Below are 22,804 nucleotides of genomic sequence, written 5' to 3'. Positions count from 1 at the left end.
TGCTCGGCACCTGGAACACTTGCAGGCTGCTCGGCACCCCAGAACACTTTGAGTAGTCCAGGGGTCTGGATTAGTGGGGAGACTACGGGCTGCTCGGCACCCGGAACACTTGCAGGCTGCTCGGCACCTAGAACACTTGAGTAGTCTGCTGGGGTCTGAATTAGTGGTGTGACTACAGGCTGCTCGGCACCTAGAACACTTGCAGGCTGCTCGGCACCTAGAACACTTCGAGTAGTCTACCGTGGTCAGAATTAGTGATTTGTTGCGGGCTGTTCAACGCCGAGCACTTGCAGGCTGCTCGACACCTGGAGCGCTTAATCAATTAGATCGACACTGATTCGGATTGAGCCCCCCCCCCTGACTACAGGCTGCTCGGCACCGGGAACACTTGCAGGCTGCTCAGCACCTAGAACACTTCGAGTAGTCCACTGGGGTCTGAATTAGTGGGGAGACTACGGGCTGCTCGACGCCCGGAACACTTGCGGGCTGCTCGGCACCTGAAACGCTTAATCAATTCGATCGACGCCGATTCGGGGAGTCCACCACCAATGAAATGCGAAGTAACGGCTATTGCGAGGAATGCGGGAATGGATGCCATGTGCTTACCATGTGACGCCTAGGGGAGGAGAGATCTTTGGGCAGACAATATGGCGGCCTGCTCTGGTCGGACGTAGGCCGCGTGGGCTGACGAGGACCAGCGGCACCGCCACGGCGACTTACGACGCCCCCCGGGCGTGGCCGCAGCGCTACGCAGGCGCTGGGTGATCGACCAATCCGGCGCGGTGACTTAGCAAAACCCCCGCAGTAATGTGCTCGCTTTCCGTGCTGTTCTGGGACGGTTTATTTACAGTTTTATGCGTCGACTAGCCAGTCGGAGAATGGAGTTATTATGGCACTAGCGGGTGCCTGCGCGAAGTGAGCAAATTTATGATGCACTTCTGGAAGCACTGCAATAGCTGCTTGTATGTGTTTTAGATCTATTTGTTGTGAGGTTTTATTTTATTTTAATTCTTTCTTATTGTGCTGTCTGTGTTTGTGTACGTATTTTATGTGGACCCGAGTCTGGAATGTGACTTTATGTATATGACTTTAGCGCCCCCTTGCGTTATAACTTCGGGGAGAGCGCTGGAAGGGAACACTTGTTCCGCGCTCCGCCGACTTACTCCGGGGCATTGCTACTGCTGGACTGTGACTTTAGACTCGCCCCTGCGCAACGAGCGACTTGCGGCGGCTTTACTGCTGGCACTATAATTTTGGGGCGACCAGCACCAATGAAATGCGATGAAAGGGTGCTACTGCGCAGGTTTGCCTTTGCCATGCTGCTTAAGGAGGTTGCGTTTTTGGAACGTCCGTTTGAAGACGATGGATTTGGTTCCGGCTTCGTCACCGGCCTGACTCCGCATTCAGCTTAATCAGAGACATGACTTGATTTCGGCCTAGACAGTGGCACTGGGTTTGATTTCCGGTTTCGTCGACAGCGAGACTAAGCATTCAGCTTGTAGTCGGAGACAATGAATTTAATTTCTAGCCCCCTCAGCCGTGTTGTGTTGCGAGGACCAGAACTTTTGAGGCGGAGGACACCCCTTGCTGTGTGTGGCTGATGTGGCCGCGCCGATCCTGAAGGAGTGGCCGGAATAGTGCTCCGCTGGGAGGTCGCACATCTGGAGGGTCCGCTTGAGGTGAAGAGTGAACCAGGTTCTTGTCATGAGATGGTGGGGTGAGATGAAGGCGCCGTCGTAGGCTCTGGCTGTGGAGCTGGCCAGCCCCCCCCCTGATGTAGGACTGAGCGGCGTGGAGTAGCTGGGTGAGGCGGGGATCGTGAGGGAGTGCCGGGGGCCTAGGACGTGGGTCCGGACTCATGAGAGGGTGAGGGCCGAGAACGGGGGAAGCGGCATTGGAGACGGGTCGGCTGCCGGATGGAGGTTTCGGAATGCGTCAGTGCGATGAACACAGCCAACCACTGTCCAATGCAGCAATTAGCATAATGGCTGTCTCCTTAGGTTTAGTGCTCATGGCCTGTTGAGCCGAGATGTCATTGACCGAATATGACATTTGAATGGTGCAGAAGACCAATGTCCCATTGCTTTGAGAATAGATGCTGAGACGTCTCAGCTGCAGGGGTAGACGTGCCAGTGCAGGAGTGAAGAGAGCAGCTGACGAGGGAGTCCTCATCATTTGCAGCGGAGACGGCGGCGGGAGGTCGCCTTCCCTTCGAACTCAAGTCAGGAACAGAGTTAGTCCTGCCCCACGTCAGGATCTCACGCGGTATGGATCTTAGAGGATAGACAGATCAAGTATTAGTTTGAGAGATAACAGTTGAGCCTTTAGCGTCCCTGTCTGTTTAAAATAAAGTGAATAAGAAATTAGTATGTTGTCACTGGTTGGGACGGCAATGGAATATTTAATTATGTCAAATAAAATCAGCCCCCTGAAGCTGAGAGATTAGTGAACTCGATAATCCTCAAATATTTCTCACCAAAGGTTCATGCATTTTTTTTTTTTTTTTAATAGTAATATAAAAGTACCAACCAAATTTTACGGACTCAAGACTATATCGACACATCTTAATTGTTACTGTAAATTCAATGTGAAAATAAAGCTTGTCCCTTATGCCCGCAGCAATGATGCAAGTCCTTACTTTATATTTTACCAGCTGCTTCATATTACTTTGATTAAATGGTTTGATCAGAATTATTTAATGCTTACTAATTTCCCGAATACGTAACGAGGCACTTTATCCATCTATCTATCCTTTTATAGGCAGAAGTTATTTTCAAAGTTTCATTTGAAAAACAATTTATGAAAATCAAGCACTTCCAATAAGTATATTGATAAAGCATATTCCTGAACGTGATGGTTAAGATCAAGCATTTCCAACTTAATCGCTGAAATTGAGCTGTGCACCACCCACTGAGTGATTTGCATTGATGTAGTTACAATAGAACGCCACCAGAGTGCACCGGGGCTCAGCTAGAGCCACGAGATAATATAGCGGAATGAGAGTTAGGCTACATCATGCCAGCGTCGTGGTGATGAATACCTGCCAGTAAACATCGGTGATATTGCCGAAATCAATCTGTTAGCAACAGATCGGCATGCCAACATAGTAGCTTATCCACCAGGCTACGTGAAATGATGATATATGCTTGATTGAATACTCAACTTTAGGACAACGCAGGCAACTCCATTTCCCAGCGTCCTTGTCGGTGAGGTGACGTCACTCAGGAGGGCCCCCGCACGCCTGACGTTGATGCTAGCTAACGTTAGCTGCTAGCAGCAGTAGCCGACAGCCCTGGCTTGGCTTTAATGAAGAAACTCAGCGATGGGACTACATTTCCCAGCGTCCTTATCGGTGAAGTGACATCACTCAGGGGCACACTCCGGCTGCCGTAGTGATTAGCAATAGCTTGCTAGCAGTAGCATAGCCAGCAGCCATGGCCTGAGGCCGTTCCCTGTGGGAGACGGAGCCTCCAAAACCCGGAGGCGGACGTGCCTCCCACTGGACGATCGGCGCGGCAAGAACAGACCGGTCCTCGTCCGGCGCAACGTCCACGCTGGGAGTCCTGCTCTTCAGCAGGGGAGCCAACTGCAGTTCTTCCTTGAAAACTTGTGCTTGGAGATGGAAAGTTTTGCACGACTTAACAGCTCTTCGTGGCTGCCCCCAGTCAGGATGCGGAGATATTGGCTAAACGCTTTGAGGATGCCTGCCCGGTTTTATCAATGGAGGAGCTACTAGCCAAGCGGGAGCTCAGCTGCGATGAGAGATCCTTCCTCCGGAGACAGTAAGTGCAATGAACGAGCATAAGAATCCTACTGAACTTCGTACCTGGCTAGATTTGGCATTCAAACTCAGCACGGCAGCAATGAAAGTAACGCGTGAGATTAGCAAAGCGTTTGTCGGCAGCCGCAACGATCGGCAAGGTGGCGAACAGATCAGTGAAACGCGGCTTCCAGAGAAGGAGTTGGATCAGCTTAGTGCAGCGGCTAGAGGGCAGGGAACAAGGGCTGTGGTGCGCTCGGCGTGGCTATAAATACTGCCACGTCATAGCCTCGGTACTGACGACATTAACGCCGTCACCTAGGCAAGTGCGTCACTACTGCACTGACGATGTTAACGGCGTCACTCTGTGATTACTGCACTTGTTGTCGCGCTAGGATTACAGCTGAGGTCGCTATGTTTCTAGATTACGTGTGGCGTGAGGCAGCGTGTCTGGTCTTCATCTTGAAACTAGGTCGAGACCATCATTTTACTTACCGGTATTCTCACTGCTCAAAAGGTTTGTTTTGTTCAGCATTTAAATGCCACACCAATTTATTGGTGTAATTGTTCCCAAACTCTTAAAATAAAGCCAAATCTTGACATTGGACAGTTTCACTTTTTTTTTTTACAAAAAGTATCGAAAAGTATCGAAATACAAATTGGTACCGGCACCGAAACAGAAATTTAGTACCGCTACAACCCTACACTGTAGTCTAGGCCTACTTCATAACACTGACTGAAACAATGTTTCCACCTGACACTGTAGTCTAGGCCTACTTCATAACACTGACTGAAACAATGTTTCCACCTGACACTGTAGTCTAGGCCTACTTCATAACACTGACTGAAACAATGTTTCCACCTGACACTGTAGTCTAGGCCTACTTCATAACACTGACTGAAACAATGTTTCCACCTGACACTGTAGTCTAGGCCTACTTCATAACACTGACTGAAACAATGTTTCCACCTGACACTGTAGTCTAGGCCTACTTCATAACACTGACTGAAACAATGTTTCCACCTGACACTGTAGTCTAGGCCTACTTCATAACACTGACTGAAACAATGTTTCCACCTGACACTGTAGTCTAGGCCTACTTCATAACACTGACTGAAACAGTGTTTCCACCTGACACTGTAGTCTAGGCCTACTCCATAACACTGACTGAAACAATGTTTCCACCTGACACTGTAGTCTAGGCCTACTTCATAACACTGACTGAAACAATGTTTCCACGTGACACTGTAGTCTAGGCCTACTTCATAACACTGACTGAAACAATGTTTCCACCTGACACTGTAGTCTAGCCCTACTTCATAACACTGACTGAAACAATGTTTCCACCTGACACTGTAGTCTAGGTCTACTTCATAACACTGACTGAAACAATGTTTCCACCTGACACTGTAGTCTAGGCCTACTTCATAACACTGACTGAAACAATGTTTCCACCTGACACTGTAGTCTAGGCCTACTTCATAACACTGACTGAAACAATGTTTCCACCTGACACTGTAGTCTAGGCCTACTTCATAACACTGACTGAAACAATGTTTCCACCTGACACTGTAGTCTAGGCCTACTTCATAACACTGACTGAAACAATGTTTCCACCTGACACTGTAGTCTAGGCCTACTTCATAACACTGACTGAAACAATGTTTCCACCTGACACTGTAGTCTAGGCCTACTTCATAACACTGACTGAAACAATGTTTCCACCTGACACTGTAGTCTAGGCCTACTTCATAACACTGACTGAAACAATGTTTCCACCTGACACTGTAGTCTAGGCCTACTTCATAACACTGACTGAAACAATGTTTCCACCTGACACTGTAGTCTAGGCCTACTTCATAACACTGACTGAAACAATGTTTCCACCTGACACTGTAGTCTAGCCCTACTTCATAACACTGACTGAAACAATGTTTCCACCTGACACTGTAGTCTAGGCCTACTTCATAACACTGACTGAAACAATGTTTCCACCTGACACTGTAGTCTAGGCCTACTTCATAACACTGACTGAAACAATGTTTCCACGTGACACTGTAGTCTAGGCCTACTTCATAACACTGACTGAAACAATGTTTCCACCTGACACTGTAGTCTAGGCCTACTTCATAACACTGACTGAAACAATGTTTCCACCTGACACTGTAGTCTAGGCCTACTTCATAACACTGACTGAAACAATGTTTCCACCTGACACTGTAGTCTAGGCCTACTTCATAACACTGACTGAAACAATGTTTCCACCTGACACTGTAGTCTAGGCCTACTTCATGGGGCAGAGAGGCAGGTTTTTTTTGACAAAGAGAAGCATTTCTGCTTTCTCGCATAGGAGCCTATTTCTCTTTTTGTCGACGATATTTGATGCAGCGGAGAAGAGGCGTTCACTGTCCACACTTGTACATGGAGCGGAGAGGTACTTGCGTGCTGCTTGTGCCACGGCGGGGAAGCGGGACATGTTGCTTTTCCAGTACTGCAGTGGGCTCTCACTTGGGTGGATGGGAGGGTCACTCAGATAGCCCTGCACCTATAGGAAAAATATAGACAAGTGTATAGTTATACACTTGTCTATATTTTTCCTATAGGTACATGCCTGGTAAATAATCAGGAATCAGAACATTATAACATTATCCACCTCCCCTCTGTTGAACTCTGTTCTGAGCAGATGAGCAGGACTAGAGGTCAACCTCAAGAGGGCACTGCCCCCTTGAATTTGACCTCTAGCCCTGCTGATCTGCTCAGAGCAGAGTTCAACAAAGCTCTTAGGGGGAGGAGGTGGATAAAGTTATAATTTAAACAAGGAAGAGCCTTTGCACAAATCAGCTTTTTCATTTAGTAAATGATGTGGAAAATGCACAGTATATGCAACTTTAATCCTTGTATACTTTATTCTTCTATATTATTGTCTTTCTTGTCGTTAATGTGTGTTTGTTTTATCAGACTATGTGTGAACTGCTGGACACTTGAATTTCCCCAAGGGGATTAATAAAGTATCTATCTATATCTATCTATTAGGGCTGTGGCGATTCACTTATCTCCCGATTCGATACTATCACGATTCTTGGGTGCCGATTCGATTTATATTGCGATTCTTAAGTATTGCGATTCTACGATTATTGCGATTCGATATTACGATTTATTGCGATTTTTGTTTATTTTTTTCTTTTCTTTTTTCAGTTTGTTTGCTTTTTTACACTAGATTAGAACATGGGAAAAGTTTAATCATACGCTAGAGACTGTATATTATATATCATGAGTAGGGCTGGGCGATATAGTTAAAAACAGGGGCGAACTGGGATCATAATTCAGGCCGGGCATTAGATACCAAGCAGGCCAGGCCGATATGGGCCGACGCGCGTGAAATTTGGGCCGTTTGAAGCCAGATTTGGGCCGTTTGAAGTCCAATTTTACAATGAGATGCACCCACTTTAACCCTGAAGTGTAATTATTACTTCAGACTAACTAATAAAGTAATAAAACCACTAGTAAACCAGTAGGCGGCGCCTGGCCTGCTGTTCAGTGAGTGGCCTGACTGCAAGCACCAAAAAAAAAAAAAAAAAATTTTTTTTTTTTTTTTTTTTTTTTGCGATTATCGATTCTGGAATAAAAGATCGATTCAAAAAATTGTGACATTAAAAATCGCGATACTTAGGTGAATCGATTTTTTCCCCCACCCCTACTATCTATCTATCTATCTATCTATCTATCTATGTTAATATTAGGGGTGGGGGAAAAAATCGATTCACCTAAGTATCGCGATTTTTAATGTCACGATTTTTTGAATCGATCTTTTATTCCAGAATCGATAATCGCAAAAAAAAAAAAAATTGGGTGCCTGCAGTCAGGCCACTCACTGAACAGCAGGCCAGGCGCCGCCTACTGGTTTACTAGTGGTTTTATTACTTTATTAGTTAGTCTGAAGTAATAATTACACTTCAGGGTTAAAGTGGGTGCATCTCATTGTAAAATTGGACTTCAAACGGCCCAAATCTGGCTTCAAACGGCCCAAATTGGGCTTCAAACGGCCCAAATTTCACATGCGTCGGCCCATATCGGCCTGGCCTGCTTGGTATCTAATGCCCGGCCTGAATTATGATCCCAGTCCGCCCCTGTTTTTAACTATATCGCCCAGCCCTACTCATGATATATAATATACAGTCTCTAGTGTATGATTCAACTTTTCCCATGTTCTAATCTAGTGTGGTAAAAAGCAAACAAACTGAAAAAAGAAAAGAAAAAAAGAAACAAAAATCGCAATAAATCGTAATATCGAATCGCAATAATCGTAGAATCGCAATACTTAAGAATCGCAATATATATCGAATCGGCACCCAAGTATCGTGATAGTATCGAATCGGGAGATAAGTGAATCGCCACAGCCCTAGTTAATATTAACATATAGATAGATAGATAGATAATTTGACTACACAAGGGGATTTAACAGACTTGATTATTTGAATAAAAGATTGTGTATGACAATACCTGCACACCCGTTGCGCTTGTCAGGCCAGCCTGCTCATCCATGGTCGAGTTTTCCTTCATAATTTCCACATACATGTCCTTCAACGACGGTCCACCTCCACCCCCATCACTTTCTGCACGCCTCCTCTTCTCTTGGGGTTCTTCAGTGGCAGGTTCTGTGGCGGGTGTCTCTGTGGCACTGTTGCTCATCCTGTCCACTTCCTTCTGTAGCATGGTGATAGCCTCTCGCTTGGTTGCTGTGTCAAAATAGAGGGTTTTGTGCCTTGGGTCCAGGATCGTTGCCAAGTACAGTGGCTCAGAGAAAATGTCTGCAAATCTCTCTGTCACAGCTTTAAGTAGAGTGCTCTTTGCTGTGCGGACCCCACTATCTGTTTCAACTACTTGGCTCAACAAACGTTTCAGTGCCACAACGTGAGGAATCACGTCAGCAGTAGTAGCCAGATGTGAGCTTATCTCTTTGGTCAGCTCTTGGAATGGAGAGAGAAGCGTTTTCATGTTTTCAATGAGGCCCCACTGGTATGCACTGAGAGAGGAGGGAAGCTCGTAATCGGCACCATACATAACAAGTGCACGCTTCTGATCCAGTAGAGTTTTCATCATATAAAAAGTACTATTCCATCTTGTCACTACATCTTGTTGTAGCATAATGGGTTTCAGGTTGGGCAGCTCCTTCTGTATGGCTCTCAGCCGAGAGGTGGCAAGTGGAGAGTGCCTGAAATGACCGACTATCTTCCTTCCAATAGCCACACAGTCAGAGATGCTACGCTGGCTTAACATTCCATCGTGTACGGCTAGCTGTAGTGTGTGGGCCATACAGCCCAGGCTTGCAACACCACAGTCGTCCATTCCCTTCTTCATATTCTTTGCGTTGTCACGAAGCACGACGTGCACTTTATCTTTCGGGATCTTCCACTTAGCAAACATGCCATCAAACTCAGCGGCTATGGCTAGCCCTGTATGTGAGCCTGAAAACTCTTGCGCGTGCAACATAGCTCGTTTCATTTCAAAGTTGTCATCGATCCACTGAGCAGTAAGGCTTAGCAGACTCATTTGACTTACGTCTGAGCTCCATATATCCGTCGTGAAGCTGATGTCATTCACATTGCTGTCCAACAACTTGTGGATATGTGTGTGGCCACGATATCGTACAAAGCAGGGAGGGACGTGTCGGCAAAGTAACGTCGGCTTGGGAGCCTGTAGCGCGGTTCCATGTGGTGTAGCAAGTTGTGAAACCCACGGTCCTCCACGATGGAAAATGGCTGGTCGTCAACAGCAATCATCTCCATTACTTTGTTTGTGATTGACTTGAATTTCACGCTATCCCTTGAAAAGATCTTTGCTTTCTCGAGTGCTTCCACTATCGAGTTACCAGCTGCGGCTTCTACTGCTTTCTTCTGTGGCTGCTTGCTAGCAACTTTTTGCTGGTATTCTTGGTACAATTGTGGATGGCGACTCTTCAAATGTGTAATCAAATTGGTGGTGTTGAATGACTTCACACGGCACCCTCCACGCATTACTTCGCCCTCGCAAGTATTGCCTATTGCAACGCGAGTGTCGTCTTTTTTCACAGCGAAAAACCTCCAGACAGCAGACATTATTATTCCTCGGCAATGTGCTAGTATGTTTACGCTCGCTCACAGCCACACACACGCCCACAGTCCTGTGCTGCGTGACTGTGTCACTACCAGAGACTATCAACTAAGAGAGATGTTCAACATCCAGTCACTTCCTGTATCTGTTTCGCCACTGCAACGCCCCTTAGGACACTGGTCTAGCCAATGAAGTTTGATAACACTGACAAGACAGCCAATCACTGAGAGGTGACCCGGAATCGAGCCTGGAATGAGGAATCTATATAGCTGATTGTCTCTGGTGAAACTCTCCATTGCAAAAAATTATAATGGTGATAATAAAACACACGTGGCATCATCGGCTGTTCACATCGGCTACTTTTGCCCATCGGACCGATGCCGATGTATTAAAAAATGACCAAAATCGGCCGATACCGATATCATTGCCGATATATCGTGCGTCCCTAACAGGAGGCATGTCCCGACGAAAGCTTAAACTGTAACGCCGTGCAAAAGCCGCACCCTGCAGCATCCCGCCTCAGCAAGGAAGGTTGCATTGATGAGAATCCGAGTAGGCTTCGCTTCGCCATGCAGCGGAGTACTTGTGAAGAACTGCTGCGGGCGTTTGCGGGAAAGCAGCGATAGAGAGGTCCTTGATGATTGAAAAGCTTATTAGGCATATTATGTCTGTGAATATAGCCTACCAATGTCAACATCGTTTCAGCATGCAAATCGTAGGCTACTGTGACCTCAGTTGGTTTGCCATTTAATGAGGAGTAGCCTATATTTAATGAGCAGCAGCTTCTGTTTATTTGTCTGAATGACTGGAGCATCATCTCAGAGAAACAGAACTCTCACAACATGCCGCGTGGCAAGGGATTTCATCCTCAGATGCAGGTAGGGAACTGATTCTTAATTTAGATTATCTTTTGGAGTTATTTAATTTCACGTTATTGGATGCAAAGAGACATTTAATGTAGCTCCGCCGTCTTTCTTTAGCTACTTATAGGCCAGGATATAACAACCTGTTCAGTTCACAAAGATTGTCAAGAGTTCATTCATTCACTATGATAAATGCATTGCTGCTTGTGCCCAGCTCGTTTCCTTTGCACCCGACGTGCAGACCGCAGTGAATAGTTAGATGATTGTTTTTGAAATACACGCCAAAAATGATTTAAAATTAAGATTTGATTGCTAAAAATATATGACAATATGTTATGTATTTAAGAGATGATTACATCTGATTTTACTGGGCTGGTAAATCGCCCATATATATATATACGGTATATATATATATATATATATATATACTGTATATATATATATATATATTCTTCTGAAATATTGCCTTTCACGTCCACGGGTGGCCATTCATCCGTCCCCTCGTGCCGATCACCGGCCTAGATGCGGCCTGAGCCGTTGCGCTCGGGCCTGCCGCTCGGCTGAATGTCCGAGACGCGCTCCGCGGGCAACCCCTGCGCTCGGGGCTGACGATGGGAAGCATGCTGCATGCCGTCCCCGGCTGGAATAGCATTTAATCGACCTAGTCCTGGAACTGCGCCTCGAACGTGGACATGCTGAGAATGATGATCAAGCAGGACCCGCGATTACGATGGCTTGATTAGCAGGATCAGAACAGCGGACGCTGGGAGACTGAATGGCGTGATGGCAGGAACAGAACAGGGCAGATGGATGAGACTTGAAGAGGATGGGATACGACCTGCCCAGGTACAGAGACCATGGAGGTGAAGGATCAGGGAAAGAGGATGATGACGCGCTGAGCATGGCTATATGTACTGCCACCTCATAGCCTCGGCAGTGACGTCATATTGGCATGTTGACAGGGGCTGATTGGCTATTGAGGATGGGGTGATGAGTCACACGTCATAACGGACGTCACACTAGGATTACACTTGATTTAGGCTGGGAGCTGATGCCTATTGTGATGTGAGGTGACGTGACTGGTCTTCATCTTGAAACTAGGTCGAGGCCAACATTATTAATGGAGTTTATTTATCTAGATTTTTTGGAGTAGGCTAAATAATTACTACATTTATTTGTTTATTTAAATTCATATTGTTTCTATGTATACCACTATGATGAGAACATCTTCACTGTTTGTATAGCTTATTTTAATGTTTTTTTCTTTAATCAAAGTAGCACATTTTAAAATTAATTTAAAGAAATTGCTGATCCGAAAAATGATCCAATCTGTGAGTTTTGTGATCTGTTTCACTCTATTCTGGCACCTGAGTACGTAGCGATGCACACATCACCAGATAGCTAAACACTCTTTAATGACTTGACTGAAGTAGCACTGGGTATCTTCAATAATGACGAAGGAGCGTTAAAGTGAGATATCAACGTGCACTTGTACATCCGTTTTAATCATGAAGAAGAAGATACAGCACTGTGAGGTCGAGTTGAGTACAGGTTGAGTGTGAAACTGTAAATGATACAAAAATGGCTATCAATACAATGCAATCAAATAGTTTTAAATACAATGAAATATGAGCAGAAATAATTACAACATAAATGAATCAATCTACTCACAGACAAAGCTTCTCCAAGGCTTACACAGGTGAATGAAGAAAGAAGTAGCCCTGAATCATGCTTTTCCCTTGTCAGTTTTCAGGTAGAAAATGGCTGCTCTGAACATGTGAAGAAATAGCAGCTCTGAACATGTGGCTGACAACCCATGTGACCTTTAACAGCCAATGAGAATCCACCCATCTAACTAACAAAATAGCAGGCGACATTCACATAATGGCCTATAGGCGGTGCTAGAGAAACAGTAAAACAGAAGGAAAGCATGTAAAATGCCTGTAACGTTACACACTCCTAGTGGTCAAAATACATGAAACGGAAATTGTCCCCCTTTTTATTTCATAGATAATAACATTGGATATTTTAATGATATATTGACTGCCGAACTGGAAATGTCCCCGATTTTCATTTCAGAAATCTGGTCACCTTACGTTAAACAGGTAGAAAAACTGACTGAAGGGGGGCTTTAAATCTGAAGACTCTCGACATAGGGGTGGAGGAGTGCTGGCTGTTGCACAGAGCTTGGGGAGGGGCGGACTTGTCAATCAAAGAGGCAATAAATAGATTTGAGGTCACTGGAAAGTGAAGGGAAGGGAGGGCCTTGTAGCTTGTGAGTGAGGTGAGAAAATAATTGTAAACTGTCTCATCAGAATCAGAATCAGAATCACTTTTATTGCCACAGTATGCAAGTTACATACGAGGAATTTGTCTTAGTGTCTGTATGCAGCCAGCGTAGTGGCCACATCAATATACAGAGATAAGAAGTAGGAAGATAACTAAAGACAATCACAAAGTTGCAAGTGCAATCAAATTGAGTAAATATATACAATACTTGATTTATGTAGTTTGTTTCTGGCCAAGTGATATTCATCTCCCCAGCAAGCAAGCAAGGGAGTTTTTTTCCCCCCTCCCAAATCCGTGGCGGGCCAAAACAAACAGAGCGCAACCTTGGCCCGCGGGCCCCAAATTGGTCAGTACTGGTCTAGTGACTAGACTCTAGTCAGTCACAGCTAGCGACTATCGATTGGTACCGTTCACATTTGAACCGATACCGGTACGATACCGGTACCTGGAATTCGGTACGGTACCCAAAACGGTACCATTTTCGGTACTTTACATATATACTTTACATACATAATAACAAAAAAATTACAGTTTTAATTAAAGTCCAAACTTCTCAATTTCAACATTGTTCTTTATTTAGAACATTATTTATTTAGCACCAGACAAAATAAAACTCCTCCCTATAGTATATAGGGGAATAGTACTTAGGGGCAACTGATGTCCAACACAGCTTCCAGCAGGGCCTGGTCTTCATCTTCAAAGAGCTCCCCAAGTGCTGAAAGTTTCTTCTGCTTATGGAGTGGTATCTGAAAATAAAAAAAGGCATTGTGATTCACCAAGCATTATTTGTGTTATCAATAGAAAGAAGTGTCAGTGCTATGCACATCTTAATAGAAATGACAATTTATTGTTAGTAACATAGCTTACACTATGAATAACACACCCATTATCACTAATTATGCAAAATAATAACTTACCTGAACCATATCCACCGCTGAGAAGGGCAACATCCCGTTTACAATGAATGCAGTCACTGCCCTGTGGCACTCATTGACTTTCTGGCTTGGTGAAGAAGCTTTCTTTGTCAGGGTGAATCGTGTCTCCTCCTGTGCGGCTGTCACTGTCACATGGTGACCTAGCAATGAAAGCAAGAGTGCAACGTTAAATAACACGTCTCACGGTCGGTGACACGAGCTGATGATAATTATTATATAACGTTAACAACGCTGGTTACGGTCCTAAACATGCTAAGCTATAAAGCTAACTCAGCCAAGACAGTGAAAAGCCCCGGTATCTAACAACCACAACGGCAGTGAAACAACTTATCCAGCTAACGCTAGCTAATTAAATAACGTTACCTGATGTTGAAGAAGTCGATGCCTCTCTCAAGTTCCTTCATCATCGTCCTCCAAGACTTCAGCTAACGTTACAGCTAAGGAGGTGCTGCTAAGGTTAGCTGCGGTGCGGCTGTCCCTCTCCCACAAGCAGGAAGCCAGTGGCCGCAGCCAAACAACACCAAACATACCACAGTAACGTCCGCTAATTAATCAAGAAACGAATTCCACACAGCCAGAGCATCCTGGCGATTGGGTTGCTTCATAATCGGGGCCCAGTAGTTCAAAACTTTTAATCTCAATCAGATCCCATCAGATTTTGAAATCCCATTTTCTGTGATCCAGGATCAGACAACTCGGCCAGATTTTGTCCCAGTATTTCAAAGCAATTCAGGATAGGATCACCCTGATCCAGTTTCAGACTTTTCAAGATTACTAGATCCTGAATATTAGTGCTTTAATCCTACCGATCTACATCTAGTGGATATGAAAAATAATACAAGGAAGACAAGAGACCACATTGCAGAGACATCTATAATGTCTACGGTAATTATATTTTTTAAATACATAAAGGACATAAAATCATAATGGAATTGTAATAAAAAAAATACTCCCACTAGGGTAACAACAACAAAACATTCATTCAAAGGCAGCTGGATCATCCAGGCGTGCTTTGAGGAGCTGAATTCTAAGTGAGGTTTCAGTTTGCCCCTTGCACCTGCTGATGATCTAGGCCCACCTATGGATTTCCCTCTAAATGAGAGACTGAGTGGTGGTGCAATGCGAGATGCTATTGTCCGCAATTACTTTTGAAAGGTGATGACAGATGATGGACTTTTTTGTTTTTGAAGATATTTTTTCTTTAATCTAAATTACATTTGTGATTGACAATCTTTGTTGTGATACTTTTATGAGCAGAAACATTTATGTCATCAACATTTGGTTGAAAACAAAATAGGCCACCACAAACATGACCAAAAAATGAAATATAAAATGTATTTGCCTTGAAGGCTAAAAATTGTCTATTATTTCAGTTAACAAACTTTGCCATCTTATTTATATTGAAACATATGTTTAAATAAATTGTATAGTACATTTTGCTCTGGTAATCCACTGGAAATCCACCCCTCTGGTGGGATCAAGATAATCCAGTTTTTTGGGATCAAACTGATCCAAATCCTGTGTTGTCGCTTTGAACTACCCGTTTTGAAGATTTGATCCAGATTAAAGCTTGGATTTGATTTCCTGATCTGATTGGATATCAAAGTGATCCTAATCTTGTTTTTTTGTTTTGAACTACCCAAAATCCAAATCTGATCCGATCAGATAGGGATTAAAAGTTTTGAACTACCGGGCCCGGGGTATTAAACGATCCCATGTGGTTTTCGCTTGGTCGGGTGTCCAAAAAGGATCTATTTTGTAGCTCCATAGTGACATTTCAGTGTTACAGCTTTTGACACGGATCTGCTTGCAGCTCGGCTGGCGGGCTGGCTGGCTGGTGCTTGAAGTTGGCGGCCATACCGTGTATGTTCAAATCATCGCAAAATACCTAACCAAAACTTACAAAAATCTTCTTTTATGTTGAATGTTGAACCACGCATTTCAGAACTCGATATTTGCAAAGATTGCTGTCCCTCTCCCACAAGCAGGAAGCCAGTGGCCACAGCCAAACAAGACCAAACATACCACAGTAACGTCCGCTAATTCATCAAGAAATGAATTCCACACAGCCAGAGTATCCTGAGTCCTTTGTATCGACATAAAACTCAGAAGTTGACATTTGTTTGTAATGTCTGGCTCATTTGTGGCTGATTAATAGTGGTTTACTTTCAGCCCTTGGTGTTTAGCAGTGGGTACTGTGCTGCTGCAGTCCGTGTGTGTATGTAGGTGCGCTCGTTGTAATTGACCCTGCGTCCCAAGCGGGCGGGGTCAGGCGTATTGAAACACCCCCCCCCCTCCCCTTCGGGAAATAAGAGTGAAACTCATCGAGCGTCCCCGAGAGTGAAAAGCGTTCTTTCCGTTCTATGACTGACTGAGTGATGCCAACTGAATTCCTTCACGTGATGACCAGCGTGCTCCGCACGTGGTAAAAATCAAGCATTTGTTGTGGTAATGGTTTAATGGGGCACAGACAGTCAAATAGCGCATTTTAATCTTCTCGGTTAACCGACCAATTGTCTGCTAATGAGGGTCGGTTGTCGGTCAAGAAAAATAATGATTTTCGACATCCCTAGTCTGTACGCCTAAGACAGTTTCTGGGCTTCCCTCTTGCCTCTGGGATCTATCTATGCTTTGTTGTATCGAAAGGTTTGCCCACCTTTCGCATCCCATCACACTTGCTACAAGAGATCTTAGGTCATGTTTAGGTGCTGTTGTGTTAGCAGTTTTGGGGGGAAAAATTTAATTCTACATCTCTATATCTTTCTACTCAAATTATACACAGTTATGTCAGTTACACGGTTACATGTGAGGTAATAACACTGACAATAACACAGCGAAGATACATTTTTCCACATTTGTACTATTGATAAGTGCATGTGTCTTTGTGCTTGACAGATACACACGGCTGGCCAGCTGTGACATCTGGGGCACCAAAGAGGTGGACTTCCTTGGATTGGACGACTTCTCTAGTCCCTACCAGGATGAGGAGGTGATTGGCCGAACCCCGACGCTGGCCCAGCTCAACAGTGAGGATTCGCAGCCTGTCTGTGAGGTGCTCTACCACCCCGCTGACCTGCCCCTATCTGTCCCTCAGCCTCAGTTTCCCATGCCCCCCTGGCACAGTAAGAGACCCCCAGGTTTTACCCTAGGGTCTGGGCCCAGCGCAACACGGCTCTCCCCTGCCCCTACGTCCTCTTCCCGCCCCTCCTGCAACCATCTCCCTGACTTCCCAGAGGGGTCCCAAAAAGCCACCTGGCCTGTCCCCTCCAGCACTGAGACTATGGCCAAGACCCAGAGCCACCTCAGTCTCACCCAGGACCACACGCAAGCTCAACCCAAGCCCCCGGGCCTGGGGACCAAGATGGCTGCCTCCCACGGTCCCGACTTTGTGCGGAAGGCCAAAGTCCGTCTGAGCGCCGTCCATAAAGCTCAAACGGACATGCCCTCCAAGCCGGAGGTGGAGGCGTCACATCCCCATCTACCCCTCTCTCAGCCCCAAGACCAGAAGGCCTCCACTTCAGGTAGCACTGCCCTGGTGGGAGTCCCCGGCACTGCAGCCAGCGGCCACATGGTAGGCTATGAGAGGAGCGCAGAGGGGATGGGGACAAGGGAGATGCCAGTCGGCCGGTCCGGCGCCGTGCCTCAACTGGTCGCAGCTAGCCAGGCTGTGGAGGGCAGCATCTCTGGGCTGGTGAGCGCCACCATTAGCCTGCCGGGGGCTAGCGGCACCGTTAGCCTGCCTGGGGCTAGCGGTAGCGTCCTGATAGTGGAGGCTACAGAGAAGAGCAAGGAGGAGGAACACAACTACTCTCTGTTCCTGACCCGCAGCAGACTGGCTAGCAGAGGCCACACCCCGCTGCTGGAAGAGGAAGAGGACGAAGAAGAGGAAGAGGAGGAAGAGGTATATATATATATATCCTTTAACTAGGAAGTCACTGTCACTATGTGATCTGAGTCGCACATACGCACTGTCGCTGCCCGAGCTGTATATGTGAGTCGCGGTTTATGGCACAGACCTACATTTAGCTATGAGCTCACTGCCACAGATTCATGTGTATCAGCAATTGGAAAAACGAATGTAATTGTTTCACACTTGAATAGCATATCGGTGATGTGGACTCATTGCCAGCTAAAGCTTTTATGTTGCCATGGCCATTTTATATCAATCGCTAATGTTGGCGACTTGGCTAGCTAACTGATGTAGCAAACAAATTAGCCAAGTGGGGATAAAGTAATAATAAAGTTGTGATAGATATGGAATTACTGTATAATACAATAATTCCACAACTAGTTTGTTTCCAATCATGTGTTCACCAAAGCTAGTAGTGAATATAGTTCATAACTGGATACTACTACTTGGTTTCACCAGAGACTCAGCTCAGGTTGACGGTGACATTGCGCATGCGTGACTCAGATCAAGTAGTGACAGTCACATCCAGGCTTTTCACACTACACTTGACTTAGCTGAGCTAAGTGCTTATTTTGGCCGTCCTCTTCATTTTACACACCAACGTGGTAGGAGTATTCAGGCGGGCAGCTATTTGGTCAACAGCAACTAACGCAGGGCTAGTAGAACTGCAGTTTGAATCGTATAGTCCTTGGTTTAGGTCAAGCTGAGTTAACAAATGTGTGTGTGAAAAGGGGCTAAGTTGGCGCGGGCTATCTTAAGCCACTTTTACACAGTGATCCCGCAATATTGCCGTTACAAAGGCCTGCAAATGAGTCAGCGTTGCCCTTTTACACAGAAATTGCTTTTACACAGTGCGAGGAGGCATTCCGTCAGGACATTCTATCGTTGCCATGGAGATGTGAACTAGCCTACCTGCTGCAGAGATAAATAAAAATATTGAGACATACAGAGGGATTTATCAGACACACACAAAAAATAAGAAATAAAAAAAAACTTTGACAAGCCGCTGCAGGTGTATTGGGAGAAAAACAGCTGTTCGACTTTATGGATCACAGAGGCAGCATCATGTAGGCTACAGGTAACACAAAGCTAATTCTTACTTTTGATTCCAGTTTTCTGTTCCTAGGCCTGCATGTCAAACAGCTGCAGTCTGCTTTTAATAACGTTATCGTCGTCAATTTAGACCACTTGGTTTCTACGTAGCCTACAACTGTTGCCCACTTCAACGAGAAGCTGGTGAATTTTGTCACATTTTCAACGCGGATTTGAGACAAAGAAGATACAGGCGAACGACATCATAGCCATGGATGAAACTGCGGTGTGGTTTGACATGCTCAGCTCAACTACAGTGAATGTGAGAGGTGCGTAATAACAGCGCGGCTGAGTGATGCACTTTTTATGCCTCCGCCGGCGATAGCCAGGCCGGAGGCATTATGGATCCGGGTTGTCCGTCCGTGCGTACGTCCGTCCATACGTACGTCTGTACGTACGTACTGTATGTCCGTCCGTCCGTCCGATGTTCGTTAACGCGATATCTGAGGATCTGATTAGATTTTGGTGGTCAAAGGTCAAGGTTACTGTGATTTCTTGAACGCCATTTTCAAGCTTGTTAATGCAATATCTCAGGAATGCCTTGATGGAGTTTCATCAAATTTGCCTCAAACATCGACTTGGACTCAAGGATGAACTGATTAGATTTTGATGGTTAAAGGTCAAAGTTCAAGGTCACTGTGACCTCACACACCCAATTTCCAAGCTCTGTAACACAACATCTCAGGAATGCCTTGACGGAATTTCTTCCAATTTGCCTCAAATGGCGATTTGGACTCAAGAATGAACTAATGGCGGAGGCATAAATCCACGGTGCGGTCGTTCTAGTTTAAGTGGAAACCGTGAGGTAGAGAATTTTGCCTACTGATGTCAACATTGTTTGAGCATAAATAGCCTAACCTACTTACTGTAGGCACGGAGCATTCCTGTTGTTCACGAACGCCATTTTCTAGCTCATTAACACAATATCTCAGGAACACCTTGATGGAATTTCGTCACATTTGGCTCAAACATCCACTTGGACTCGAGGATGAAATGATTACATGTTGGTGGTCAAAGGTCAAGGTCAGTGTGACCTCACGAACGCCATTTTCAAGCTCATTAATCAGTAACGCCTTGACGGAATTTCTTCACATTTGGCTCAAACGTCAAAGTCTGGACAGACATAGATGTCGACTGCTCACTTGTTGGCGGAGGCATATACCTACGGTGCGGTCGTTCTAGTTGCTGTTTAAGGTGGTTTCCCCTGTAATGTTTTTGGCCAGCGAGAGCTGGCGCTACACACGGCCTTGTCGGGAAGGAATCTTGAACCGACTGCAGTGCACGCCTGACTGCACGCACAAGTTCTTCTGTTGAGTGACGTCTGCTCCACACCAATCAGAGGAAGCCTTTCAGCCTTTCGGTGGGAGCTGCGGGACTCAGCCAATCAGGTCCACTCCTGTTGAGTGATGTCTGCTGCACACGTCACACACATTGTAGCTCTTGTCTTTGCTGCCAGGCTGCAGCGCTGCTTGTTGTCGCCGGTAAAAATGGAGCGCGGACATACTAACGTTAGTAAAAGCACAGATGGAGGACCCAGCGAAAGACGGACCCGATGAGGATCATTTTGTATTGCCCCTGGATGCTCAAATGAGCACTATTGTGTAAAAGACAGTGGTAAAGTCCTTCGTTCAGATGAAGAAACCCCATGTGCCTGTGCAGCTAGCTAGCTGCTCTCGTCTCAGCTCACCTGTGGGACTACTCCGTGAGCTCTGCAGTTGATCTGAAGATAGGTGAGTAAACTGCCACATTTCAAAAACGTTTATCCTCCCCTGTTTATAATTGTCTTGACAATCGAAATGAATGAATATACTACAACACAGCACAGCGAATCCCACACTAGCTGATAGTTGTAAACAGTAGTCAACATCACAAGTAGCCTCAACGCGAGACTCTTCAGTCATTCTTCCTTCAGAACCCTAACGGCCACATTCCACTGAGTCCGTGTTCGGTCCGTCTGCGCTGCGGTACGGCTTCGGAGCCGATACGTTTCCACTCTAATCATTGTGTCAACTCCCACCTACTCCGCTGCATTGCAGTGTCAGTTCGATTACGCTAGTGTAGCTTGGTCAACAGGTCTGACAGTCACATTACAAGGGAAACTGCAGGTGTCTCAAAACAAGCTGGTTAGGGTTGTGATGGGGCTAGGCCCTCGAGACCATGTTGGAAGGAGGCACTTTCAAGAGCTCAACTGGCTACCAGTTGAGGCCAGAGTGACTCAGCTGAGGCTCAGCATGGTACACAAGGTTGTTAACAGCAGGGCCCCAGCATACCTAAGCAGCTATTTTTCCAGTGCCGGGGAATCACACAGCTACAGGACTAGGTACAGCTTAGCCAACCTGCACCCCCCGAGGTGTAGAACCAAAATGGGGCAATGCTCTTTTGCGTACACAGGAGCACGGGAGTGGAATGAACTGCCTCTGTCCATCAAACAGACCACGAACCCACACAGTTTTAAGGTGAATGCTAGGAAATGGCTACTAGCCAAAGTCCATGAATAGACAGGTAACGTTAGGGGACGGAGGGATTATTAGGATGTACACAATGTATTATGTAATTTGGTGTTTTAAGTGTGTAAGTATTTTTATGTGTTTTAGTGTTTTATGTATACGTTGACACCAAGGACCACAACGGAAACAAGTCCACGACTTTTTGTGTTATCCTTGACATTGTTGTTTTTTTAATGCCTGACTTGCATGTATTTTAAACGGATATGTCAAATAAACTAAACTAAACTAAACTAAACACCAAGCAAGTCCACCCCTCCTCTGCTTCTCCAGTTGGGAACAATGATCTTCTGCCTGTTTGTTGTTGTATTTATCCCACATACAAATTGTCTTGCGCGATTTCACCGGGAGAACTTGTCGGTCTCGTCACTCTAGCTGTCTGGCGGAGCGGAGCCGTGACGTGCTCTGCACGCAGCCGGTGAGTGTTGGCGGAGCACAGAGCATGTAGCAAAACCGGAGCACAGCCGCAACGCAACGCAAATGCAACCAGTAGAATGCCGGCGTAACCCTCTGAAGGAAGAATGACTGAAGAGTCTCGCGTTGAGGCTACATCACAAGTAGCCTACTGACACAACGAAATGCAGTTTAGCATCTAACATAAGTGCAAAATAAGTGTTTGTATATGGTTCTTGGTTAATATAAATGTATGTGTAGTCTAATATATAAATAGACTAAATGCTAGAAAATGCAGAGTAAACCGTTTGAGGTATGATAATCTAGCCAGGCTCCACATAGATCAGATATGAACAAGACAGTAGTATGAATAGCCTACAGCATAGAATAACCAGTATACAATGTGTAAGTGTGGGATACATAATGCATTTGAATCCACTATTGGTCAGATATAAGCAGTATAGGCAGTCTATCATAAAATGAACTACATTACTATTCATGTATACTGTCTAGACAGTACTAATATGTCTAGACAGTACTATAATTATGAATAGTAATGTATTACATTTTATGGTTGTACATTTTGTTGAATGGTGGGAGTGTTGCCCATACAGTACAACAGTTTTGCTATTGACAGTACTTTGACTTTTCTTTGACTTTTGTCCTCATAGATGCTGAGCGATGGTCACTGCTTTCTCTGTTGAGTGCTCCCAAGTGCTGCCCAGATGAAGATCGCCTCGCAGTGCTTCAGTGCTCCTGCCAACGTCCTTTCTGTAGCTGTTACTCTTTTCCAGCTTCTTCACCAGCTGTTTGTCCTGCACCACATTCTGGTGGGAGCACCCTGTACAGTAAGCAGTGGTTCTCAAATGGGGGTCCGGGGACCCCCAGGGGTCCTTGAGGGGGTTCCAGGGGGTCCCCAGCCAGAAGGGGGGTCATTTATTTTCACTATAATTCCATTCATAAGTAA

General features: G+C 45.5%; 1 protein-coding gene across 1 annotated transcript in view; it reads left to right on the top strand.

The window, feature by feature from the left end:
* crebrf (creb3 regulatory factor) overlaps positions 1-22,804 on the top strand; it is a gene marked incomplete at both ends in the record, with an annotated part of 95,171 nt that overhangs the window by 28,041 nt on the left and 44,326 nt on the right. Inside the window, one exon of the mRNA XM_083646409.1 lies at positions 16,834-17,839. Within this exon, the coding sequence (XP_083502535.1) occupies positions 16,834-17,839 (1,006 nt within the window). The remainder of the gene's footprint in view (positions 1-16,833; positions 17,840-22,804) is intronic.

This window comes from Poromitra crassiceps, assembly GCF_964638095.1.
Source record: "Poromitra crassiceps genome assembly, chromosome: 1".
Classification (NCBI taxonomy): domain Eukaryota; kingdom Metazoa; phylum Chordata; class Actinopteri; order Beryciformes; family Melamphaidae; genus Poromitra; species Poromitra crassiceps.
This window is presented reverse-complemented; position numbering and strand designations above follow the sequence as displayed.